Genomic DNA, 12,234 nt, shown 5'->3' with positions numbered 1-12,234 from the left:
AAATATGACGAGGGTAATGCTGAAGAAGCCATTACACACGTTTGCGTTAGCGTGCGCTACCCGGGAATAATGTTTGCATGGTGAAGAACGTCTCGATTTTACAATGACTCGTACGCCGGGTGTTTTACGGACAGGAACATGTTTCTTACACCAAACAAAGATATCTCTTTGTTTGGCCTAGTTACGCAGATGACGAGATGCGTTGCTAATGGCTTATTTCGGTGCCTGATGCCTTCAAGAAACATCTCACGTAACACATTTTATTTTATCATTATCGTCGGGAACTACCAACGATAAAATAAGTGATAAAATAATAATCGGTGATAGTACAACTTTAAGTTCCAATCAGCGAAGAAAATCCATCAGATCAGTGTCCCAAACATATCAAAAACCTAATTCAATTTCCACATAACCTCAATATAGTCGCTGGTTACATTTCACACAGATTAAAATCCAATATACATCTCCACCTGCGTGTTGTCTTCCACTTAATCATTTGCTACAGAAGCCGTTGCCTTCGGATGGAAACTCAGCTCCAAAAATGTCTTTTCGTCGTCGTTTTGGCCAGCTGATTTACCAACACAAGAAGCTTAATGCACACGCGCAACCCCCTTCTCCGCACTGACTGCATCCATACTGTCGCAATAGCTGCCGATCAGTAATTAAGCATAAATGGAGCAGAGAATCGGGAGCACCTTTTTTCCAACGGTGTCGCCGCCGTCTGTCGCAGCATCGGCTGCCGTCTCCATCAGTCACGGCTAACGACGTCGAGACTATCAAGGTAATGGGAGGCAACAGTGTGATGATGAGAAATATGGTACGCGATTCGTGATGGGACGCAGTGTTTCAACGTGCTGTGCCAGGCGCACTCGCTCCGTACGACTTCCGTTCGCACTGGAACAAGGATACAATCACCGCGCGGAAAGACCAGCCCGACATGTTCAGCTGCCAAGATTTCAACTACCAACGGCACAAAGAACTTGCACTCATTGCGCGGGTGGCTAGAGCGCGTCGATGAACCTCGACCCATCACACCATCCTCCCACCGCGGAGAAGGAAGAAGCAACCGTAGCACCGACGACTGTTGTTAGAAACCATCTGTTCCACCAAATCAAACACTAACTGTACATCAACCTTACCGCAACTCGCACAACAGATACATTCCAGTGATTTACGAACTTGCGAAAACACTTAATGCGAATCTGTTCTCCGCAGTTACCGGCGGGCTGATGCAAGTGAAAAATTGACACAAATGCCCTTTGATACAGAGCGAAACGGGGTAGCGCCAACATTGCGCTCCGGTTGCGATTTCGCACGATTGATGTTCAGCTTCTGATATGGCGTGGAAGTTTGGAAGGGTTGTGGATGAGATCATACGCACTGCAGAGGGTACACGATTGGATGTTAATGCACATGCGGCGGTCTGATGTAATGCTAATCGTACCAAATTGCTTTGTGAGGTATTTTGCAATCACATCAAAGGAATCCAGCATCTCTGGTGAGCTTGGCTTGGGGTTACACCGGCACACCAAGTTGCCTCGATCTAATCGCTGCACGAGAGCATCCCTATGGATTGCAATCTAATGGTTTAAAATGTGAAGAAAGAAGTACATCAGTAACTCATTTTTTCGTTTCAATGTACATAACGAGCCTTACTGCAGCTTCATGTTGGAGTAGTGCTCGTTTTATGCAAATACGTTGTACAAGGGGTCAACTGTAACTTGAAGGAATTTAATGTTTAAAGAGCAGCCTATGACGCTACCGCTAACGGGCGAACGAAAACGCACGATTAACTAGATGACTGCGATAATAGATGGCAATGGCAAAAGGCAAATCTGGCTAGCTAACCTCTAAAACTGTCCCTCGATGAACTCCCCATGCCCGCTTCATATGCAGATATGGAACTGCAAAACGGTGCGGTGCTACTAATACCCTAGACCCTAGGCCCGTGCATCTACAAACAGATGCTGCTGACCGAGATGGTCAACCGACCGCGGAATCACTGAACCGGTGCTGCACCGGCAAATGCTCAACACACCCGCGCGCTGGGGACATGGCGACCATTTTCCCACCCTTTCCCATGCTCTTCGCTCTTCGTTACGACAAATGTCACTGGTTGAAATAATAGATTCATTTGCTACTGCTGCCGATGCACAATAAAGCTACCCTTTGGGAGTTGCAATTCCGAGTGTAACATCGCACAGGTCGAACATCACTTAATCTGTATCGTGGCTTTGTCGCCCTTGGTAGTAGTACCATGACCGTCTCTTCGCTACGGTTCCCTAAAGCCCTTTAACTCTAGTCTAATTAGCTACGTCACTAATTTACGGTGGCAAAAATGATGGATTTTCCTCTTTCCACGCATTTGGTCATGATGAGAGAGCCCGAGAGCTTAATTACGAAATCCCTGCTGCTGTCCGAAAGCGATGTCGTGGCATATCTCGTGACCAATACGACACTGTTACAGATCGTTACTTAGGGTAGCTACTCGACTGCAACAACAACAAAAAAGGAAAACATTGCACAAGGGCTTAAAGATGAACACGACGTGTTGTAACTCAAATCAATACACGAAGGGTTCGGGGTACTTAGCCATGCCTCATTATTGATCGCATTCGTTTCGGTCCAAACTTCTACTACTCTGCAACGGTCGGTTTTTAGATAGCCCTAGTGACAGTTTTTTACTATCATGTAATTAATTAGATTCATGAGGTAAATGCGATTAATCAATTATTTAATTCAGTTACATTTTTTTTTGTAATCCGCCAAGGTTTCAGTATCATACATACCTGCTTCAATTGCCATTGTAGCGTTTCGACTTGAGTTTGCAGGATCACAGATTCAACACTACTGTAGCTTCCACCGTTCGGGACTCCCATGCCCAGCGTTGACAGGCTGCCGGATCCACCACCGTTGAGTATGCCGTTGATCGCATAGCCGTTTCCTCCACCGCTGGCTATGCTAACAAGCCGCCGATTTTCCTCAATCAGATTCTGACATTCCTGTAAAATTAAGAAAAGAAGGAAATAAAATTAGCGTCGGCAGAAATTATAACAACGAAAGCAGCTACAAATGTTTGTTTCTAAGTGTAGCTCAGAAGCATTAGAAGCATTCTGTTGATTAGTTTATTTAATTTTCACAACAACAGATTAATTCCAACTCTCTTTATGTTCCATCCAAGTGACACGAGTTAGATAGACAAGTTGGAATAAAAAAGCTCAAGTGTCACGTTCAAATTGAAAAGATTTTCCCAATCTCAAAGATTGCTTAATGTAGCAAATGGTGTAAAGCACCAACCAATCGCAAATCGCGAAAAAAACTTCCCCACCAGGCTTTTGTGTCCCCAGATATCCGGACGCACACACACGCAAAGTTTCCTTGCATAACTTCAACAAGCTCCAAGACCTTAACCTCTAAGGCCAAACACAAGGCACACACGCTTAGCAACACACCACACCGCATTAACCGTACCGTCATCGTTGTACCCGCGGATAATTGAAAACTCTTTGTTTGTCTAAGCATGACATCCCACACGCACCCGAGGTTCTCTTACATGATAGTAAAAAAAAACCCGCGCTCACATTTGTTCTACCTGCAGCCGCGATGCGTCTCGCGTGAGAGTTTGTACATGCAACGTCGAAAAATCCGTACAAATTTCAATTACAGCCTAGCGCAGCGCAAACCACACTAGCGGTCGGCCAGTGTGTGACAGACTTTGGCGTCGTCACGCTTGCCGACGGAAATGACTGCAACAAATTTGCATTTAATGAGCTCACCGGGCAGGCAGGCACAGGCAGCATACGATAGAAACTGCTCTTCTTAACTATCTCGCGATCATACGCATGTTTGATAGATCAAAATAAGGGTTGGAGAGGTTAAGACGGGGTAGGAGATGCGATTCTCGCGAGGACCAATTTGATTTGTCACCTAGCGACAACTAAGAGGTGCAACAAATCGGACAAATGACAAACTAGCCACGATACGCAACTTGCGTTCAAATGTGATTTTAGTGCAAGGCAAAAAAAGGTATTAAAAACGATCACTATAAGTAACTAAAGTACGAGTGATATCAAATATTCAAATATTTTTTACACAACAAAATAGATCATTATAACTAAAGACCCTATAAGTCCCATCTAGGGACTAGACGACAAACAAACCTATACCTGCTTGTCTATCATGTGTCGAGAGAAAAGAGCAAGTGTCAGGGAGCTCACTCACAAGACTGCAAAAGTTCATGGATCGATAGTGATTAATTACAACAAATTAGAATATTTCCGCCAAAGAGCAGCAACGGAACGAACGGACAGTGATTAAACGAAAAGAAGGGGCCTTTGCTTTCTGCAGCTGCACTGCCTTGGGTCGAGGCATCTTCCCTCAACTATCCTACACTTAACTCGTCCCAAATTAATTAGCTCTTCGTCTGCAGAGCTGCATAGGCCCACGTGCATTCCATTCCTGAAGTTCACAGCCGTTGCGTAAGAGGTCCTCGAGTTTTGCTCTTTTATTGCACCGCGGTTCTTCCGTTCGTCCTCTGCTGATTTCTTCTCTACGTGAAGAATGCTATCACCACTCCAAACGATTAAGTAATTTGTCACCTTCTTGGCAGCTGTCGTCCATTATAAGGCCGAGAGGCTAGAGCTACAAATTGGTCCCTAATGGAGAAATTACTTCAATCTTAATTGTTTATCACTGTGGTGCAAAAACTATAATAGCATGTCAAGTAAAACTAAAATACCAAAAGAACCCACAACATCATCACATCTCCATATCTAACACGCAATCCGAATTGTTGAGGACGCATTGCATAATTGCCATGTACCGTGACGGATGCAAATAAAAGGAGTCTGAAGGAGCTGTTGCTCATTCTTTCGCGACCCTTCTCCGACGGAAGGGCGAAGAATCTGGCGTGCAGCTTTCAAGCGTGTTGCACATTTCTCATTCCTTCCACCGGCCATGGAGGTTCGTGTTCTCCGTAGGATTTGTCCACGGACCATAAAGTTGAAATTATTTCAATTATTTACCACAGGAATGTGACGCCCTCGGTGCGTCTCTTCTCTAGACTCTTTCTCTCTGCTCTCCTCCAATTCTGTCTGTCTACAGCCATTTTGGAGTTCTACAAAAAGAAATAATTCAACCAGCCGCAGAAAGACAGATCGTACGAGAGAGCGAACGTTGCCCCGCAATGTGACAGGGTGGTGGTGGAACACCTTTCGAAAAATGTAATTTTATGATGACCTTCGATGGGCTGAAACAATGAGCCGTTCTTGTCAGGCCAGACCCGTCGTCCGCCGCGAACTTTCCCGTCCGTTTTCGCGTGACTTTCACATATCATTTCATTTCCGTGAAGGTGATCTCTCGGCCGTACACACATATTCACACACAGATTCATGTGTGTGCCACCCCAGAGAGCAGTATCTATCTATTTGCTCCACCTTCAATTCCGGCCAAGCGGTGAGCAGTTAATTGAGGGGTAGGTTTTGTGACATTTCTCAACGTAGAATTGATTTTCTGACTTGCCCTGGGGCGTCGCCCAACACCTTACCCCCGCGGGAGGCATAGTGGATAGTGTGGATTGTCACGAAGTTCGATTATTATGATCAACGCCCGATACTAATACGATCATTCCCGGTGAATGGAGACATGAGGCGACCAGCAAAAGGTAACCAAAGTCCCAAATAACAATTCCCACCAGCGGAGATATTTCATATCGAAAAACGGCCTATCATTGAAGTCATCGGTAAATAGTTGAATGCATTACATGATGTACTCGTAATGGGCTCAACATTTTATCTAACTCAACGCTAATGGAAGAATTTGACAGGAATTGTGTGGAGATAGTTATCGATAATGCGCGAATAGCGCGAGTCAACGATTCTTATTGTGCGCCATAACATGCTTAATACTTAACTCTGCTAATGGAATTCTTCATCGAAATTGATAACTAGTGGGCGAGCTAAGTTATTACACTTGTACTGAATGGATACCAAGTGACAACTGAAAAGAAATGGTTTTAAATACCATTGTCAAAGTGATCATGAAGTTACAAACTAGGTGCACTTCATTTTAATCGTTTCTGGACCCTTGCTGTACTGGGTGTTATTTAATATTCTCATTATCATGACTAAAAATCAAAATAGGATTTGGATGTCACTTGCGTATAAGAGATGACCACACAAAAGGGAAAGGAAGACTGAATCGTTTAAAACGATTAATAGACGAAGATCACATGCTTATGTCTGAATCTTAATTCGATCTCTACGGCAAACGGTCAGGCCGTTCCTATTGAAAAAAAATCGATCTCCTTCTTCGGTGGCACTACAACCTCGAGAGGTCTCGGCCTGCCATTTCTGGCTTTCTGTGACTTGATTTTACCCGTAGCAAAGTAGTCAGCCCTGCGTACAAGGAGACGGTCTGGATGGGATTTGAACCCCGGTCCTGCCGTATGAAGACCGGCGACGTTGTCGCCTGGATCACCAGACCGCCCCAAAATCGATCACTATTCCTTTTTATCTATTTAGATTTAAGACATTTATCCATCTTTGGTTCATCACACTTGTCGTTGTACACAGAGACTCGCAAAAGTTAATCCATAATCGCAATAGTTGTACCACGTATGTAACTATAGATAGGAAAAAGGGGAATGAGGTCTCAGAGCTCCAAAGCTTCTATACCTGTACGATAAAAGAAAGTTGTACACAAGCATTCAATGTGTTGTATATTGCAAATCCTCTGTTGCAGACCTTTGCAATCCTTTAATGGAATGTTGCAAGCAATCATTTGAAGTGTACAATGTGCCTGCGGCAACTATGCAAATAGGTGTGGTTATTAGAACAACATATCCAACTCCAAATTCACGTTGTCTCTATTTGAATGTAAGGCCTTGGTCATGTAAAAAGACTTCTTTTCTTCTTCTTTCTTGGCTTAACGACCTCTTAGGTCATGCCTGCCATTTTTGACTTACTAGACTTATTGATACCACATAGTTGGTTGGTCAGTCAGTCCTCACTATGGGGGAACGGCCCAGATGGGATTTGAATCACGGTCCTGTCGTATGAAGACCGGCACCGCTATCGCTTCCATCAACGGGTCAAACCCCAGCGGTACTAAAATATTCCAATATTCCTAACTCATTCTCCTGATTTGGTTAAAACAAATCCATTACATTAAAATTAAATTTTTATAAAATTAAAAATCCATCCTGTATATTCTGTGTGAATTGATAACACGATTTTTTTAAACAATGTTGTAACCATTTTGAATGCTACTTCTCTGATCAATGCAGTGTTTAGAAAATCGCAACCGCAAAATCCACCATCGGAGTGTCCAATTTTAGAGTCGAAACGCTTTGCAAGATTTAAGCTATTTACCGCTAGCGCTATTATAACATCATCACTTTCTGTTGATGCCACTGTTCCAAAGAGTGTAACTTTACACCACGGGGCCCGAGAGACCGCGTTACCGAAATTGGCGATCGACCAACACAAATACACCACCCCACATCATCGAACATTCACAGTCTTTCTAATGCACGAATGAAAAAGCGCAGCCCTTAGAGACGCGCCAAACCAAACCGGAAGATGGTTTCTCTTGTCGGCTATAGGCTGGCCAGGATATGGCAGCGGTGATCTCCCGGCCGCGGCAGAAAGTGATATAGTACAGCTTGGCTGGCAATAAATTTTTCACCACCGGTCGGTCCGGTCATCTCACCTTCTTTCTTCGCAGCGCAGCGCTGCGTTTTTCCGTTTGGCCCCTTTTCGCGGTTCAAGGGGTGAGTCGAAAAGCCAACGGGCAACCCACAGAGAGCAGTCGGAGGCAAGCAGTGGACGGGCAAAGACGACGGTCGAGGATGGATTTTGCGCCACGCACTAATTTGCACGATCGCTGCTCAATATCGGCGAAAATGGTTTGTTATTCTGTGCTCGTTCGGAATACCATGCGGAAGCATACGTTATGCCGTAATTAGAAATGCGTTCGGATCTTCCTGGATCTGGCCCCGTTGCAAGAGAGTGAGAAAGGTTCAAACAACATTAATCTTCCATTTGAGGTGACGGCTTCTGAGTGATTTTGATTATTTTGAGTGCCATTTAAATAGTAAAAATATACCAACTTGAAGTGTATTCTAGGTTGATCATAGTATGAACAATTTAGTATATTGACCTATTCTCCTTTGTACAGTCCTCGTATATTACTGAAAGAAGGAAACATTTGATTCTTCAGCCTATTTTTACCCTTAAATCCACCTTTCACAGCAACAAAATGGCGTTCAGTTTCTGCTGGTATTTAGTAGACAGTCCGGTAAACCAATCGACTGCCCGCAACGTATCGTGGTGTAAATTATCAAGCGCGTATAAGCTATTTTGTAAACAACATGGATACACCCTCTCAAAACGCACCTCGACCGTATCGTGCGGATCCATTGCATTGCAAAAATATATTTCATGCACCATTCCACCGTTGTGTACCACCTTTAGCCCCAGACTTGTGGCTATTGCTGTAACGATCACATCGTTACATTCCAACGCAACCAACACCTCATGCTTTATACCAACACCCCAGTTGTTCTGTATATTTTGAGAGGTGTGCAGCTTAAGCCTTATGAGTCCAATAAAACTCAATTGATTTATTTGCATATTTTTAGCGGGTGCTGTGATATTTATACACTTTAAGTAACCAAACAAAGAATCTCCTTTCATCATAAATCGACAGCTTCGATATAAACAGAACAAAACCGTACACGTACCTAGAACACCCTACCCCAAAAAGCAACAACACCACACCACTCTCATAAAATACACGTTTAACACCTCAAAAATGCACTTATGAAACCACCTCACCAACATTAACACTTTCAGCGCTCCACACCGTGGCGCATTTATCTCGCAAGAAGTTAGGGACGCGATTTATGTCCATCGATGAAAATGCAGAACGACCATGTTGACAACGAGAGACCGTCAGTGGCAAGACCGTTTGGACCGTTCGAACATATGGCCCCAACGGTAACGGTCTAAACCTGTGCGAGATATCATCGTGTCACACAAAATGCGCCACACACTTACGCTATTCCTCCGACGAGAACAGAGGCGTGATAAAGCGATGCTAATCTTGCATCAGCAACAGCATCATTGAAACTGATCCTCTCTGCGTCTTCCTGAACATATTTTTCGACAGCACGATAAACGTGGTGGTGTCGAAAAAAGGCGTCACCGACGATCGATATGCAACGATGCACCCTAAAATAGTATAACGGATTCATTTAGACAGCCAACCACTACTATTCGCGCATCATCAACCACTTCACGGCGAGGGCCAACAAAAGCTAAGGAATTCGATCCATGACCAAGGGAATACTCGCATGTGATAAGCGTGGTGAGCTATTTAGACATCCAAAATGGACGATTCCTAGGGCATCTGATGACAGCGCTAGGAAATTGTGAGTGTCTATTGAAATTTTCGCCTACAACAGCAGACGGCGGTGATGATTTCTGGTAAGGAATACCTTGTTTGCGTAATATGCCGCTTATTGCTCCTAGCAATATCTTCAATAAATTGATCCACTTGTAAACGATAATCGAACGAAGACATTGTTGTGGTGTTCATTGGATATGTTCCTTGACATTGGAGCTACAATTTTCGCAGTGACTTTGATCAGAAGAGTTACCAATAAAATTGAAGACTATATGACAACTTTGATTTTCACATTTCTGGGTAGATCCCCCCCATTTCTGGGTTGCCGTGTCCTAATATTACCCCTAGCTAGATAGTCAGTCCTGCCGACCGTCAAGCTTCATACTATAATTTTCAAAGTCTATAGCTTACGATCTTTTCATCCATTAAATTCGCCAAGATATTTTTTCACTGACGTCCCATTTTTTGAAACTCCTTATCATATTAAGTCATCACAATGATTTACTCATTTTAACTGTGCCAGGTGCACACATTCATCCATTCTGTTCAACAACACTATTGAGTCATCCCAAAGGTGTACTACACCGGCTCGTCAGGCTCCTCGTCACATCCACAAGCCCCACGTGACGCACCGAACGGCCAATGAAGAAGTTCCGTCCACTACACATAAAACACACCAACAAAAACACATCCCCTGAGTGGGTTTGGCTACGAACCACCCAGCTGAGACAGCGGCCATTGCCAAAGGCATCACACATTTCGGACGAGGAGGTCAGTTTCTGCTTCACCGGTTTAGTAGGTCTCTCGGCAAAGACACTCCGTTAGCAGCTCTCTACATGCACAGCTCCAAACAAAAGGCGTTAGTGCTGGCTACTGCCGGACAACCGTGCGCTTCTCCTGATCGCAATGCTAGCCGCGTCTAGGTCTCTTTCGTGCGATGTGACGCTTTTCCTTGGCCATGGACAGCACAGTGCCACTAGGCGTTAAGCTACTAAACTAGTTAGTTAGTAGCAAATCGGCCTCTCCTTCTTCTCACCGTTTCTGCAAGGTGATTGAAAACCCCCATTCACCTCCTCCCCTATTCCGATGTCGAGGCTGACGCATGGCAGTTGCGTTGTGGTGGCACATCTTCGCTGTACCGGAGGAGGAGCCCAATTCACCACCCGCTGCGTTGGTTTATGGAAATGGATCCAGCCTTCAATTGATTGAATTGACAATGGAGAAAAGCGAATATCTATCTGACTTTGGCATTGAACGGGTTGGGTAATTAACGGACGCATTAACCTTCACTCCGAAAAACAACAGCTAAACGTCGGTAAACGTGAAATTAGCCCAATTGTTACCGCGCGTCACTAGTGGCTTCCACCTGTTCTACAATGCAAATTTGAGACCAAATCTTGAGGATAAAATAATTGCAGCTCTCAACTGTCTATTCGCTGAACGAAAATGTATTTTAAATCTGTTCTCCAAGAAAAATAGTTGCTCTTAATAGTTAATGGCGTCAGTGTCCAATTGATTCATCCCATTCATCAACAAGATTAAATTGGAAAAGAGGAACATTTTGCAATGCAATGCAGCAGACTTTGATCGCCTATGGCGCAATATATTAACGAATCTTCACAAAAAGCGCCATCTGTGCTTCTGAGAAATGGATATCAATTAATAAACTACACCCACGAATGACATGAATGCTAGTATTTCCAAACGAAACCAGTCTGGCGCGTATCAGAAGTCGCAAAGTGGTTTCCATTAAATAAAATAACATTCTATATGGGTCACGAGCAATCCCGTAACCTAGATTCTGCGTTGCATAAATGCTGGATCTGCTCGTGTGACTTAGCCGAGACTAGATAATCACGGACGGAACGTACAACTTTTCGGAAGTTAAAATGCTTCTTGGAGCGGTCTTCATCCTTACCATCGGAGCAAACACTAGACACTCGAAAAAAAAGAGGATTCCTTAAGATATTCTAGACAACCCAAACCCAAAAAAAACAGGGAAAATTGCGAAAGCGAAGGTGTTTTCCGACTCAAAGTTATGCTCACTCGTCGCGATGTTGTGGTTTACAGCAAAGCCGTTAACTCTTAAGCACCAGCATCAACGCTAACCGCAACGCACACATAGGAGAGAGCTCACAGCAGGAAATAGTGCACCGTTTATTAATAGTGACAAACGATCATCCCTAATTTGTGTCATTTTCATTAGTCTGCATTGCGATGGGATGGGTGGTAAATTCCTGCCGCAGCGGTAAACCACAGTAAAGCCACGTGGGGACACGAAGGGATCGACCGGTGACCGTACTATCTCGCCGCCACCAGAAACCGGATGAGATGATGTTCTTGAGATGATGAAGAACATATGCGCGCGCGCACGCGGTCACTTTGCGGTGTTATTCCATCTTCACACCGGGTGGAAAGAAATCTTGAGTGGTAAAGCAAAATTTAACCTAAATACTTGGGCGATCCCTGACCCATCCAAATCGAGATTGCAGGAGCGACATTTCGTGAACCGCGTGAACCGCGTGAACCGCTCCGGGGAAACTCTGGGTGATCGTGGAAAAAGTATCGTAATCAACTTTAGGAAAAGTTTAAAAGACATCAGATAGAATTATTAAAAATATTTACTTCAATTTTATGTAGGAGACATAAATACAGACTGCAATAAAACTACTGCCTCAAACTTTCCCTGTTTGTAGCCCATGTTAAAGGTACCTCACTTGTGCTTCCTATACTTTAAATCCCCATCGTAGACTATAGAAAGAAAAGAGTTTCGTCCCAAAAACAAAAACTACCGTAACTTCTTCGAAACAATCACGAAAATTGCGA

General features: G+C 44.0%; 1 protein-coding gene across 6 annotated transcripts in view; it reads right to left on the bottom strand.

Annotated features, from left to right (window-relative positions):
- LOC118509538 (cell wall protein IFF6-like) overlaps positions 1-12,234 on the bottom strand; it is a 90,711-nt gene that overhangs the window by 7,480 nt on the left and 70,997 nt on the right. For all 6 annotated transcript variants that reach the window (XM_036050265.1, XM_036050270.1, XM_036050266.1 and 3 more), the window contains one exon: positions 2,790-3,002. In XM_036050265.1, coding sequence (XP_035906158.1) covers positions 2,790-3,002 — 213 coding nt within the window. The remainder of the gene's footprint in view (positions 1-2,789; positions 3,003-12,234) is intronic.

The sequence above is a fragment of the Anopheles stephensi genome, chromosome 3 (genome assembly GCF_013141755.1).
Source record: "Anopheles stephensi strain Indian chromosome 3, UCI_ANSTEP_V1.0, whole genome shotgun sequence".
In the NCBI taxonomy this organism is placed as follows: domain Eukaryota; kingdom Metazoa; phylum Arthropoda; class Insecta; order Diptera; family Culicidae; genus Anopheles; species Anopheles stephensi.
This window is presented reverse-complemented; position numbering and strand designations above follow the sequence as displayed.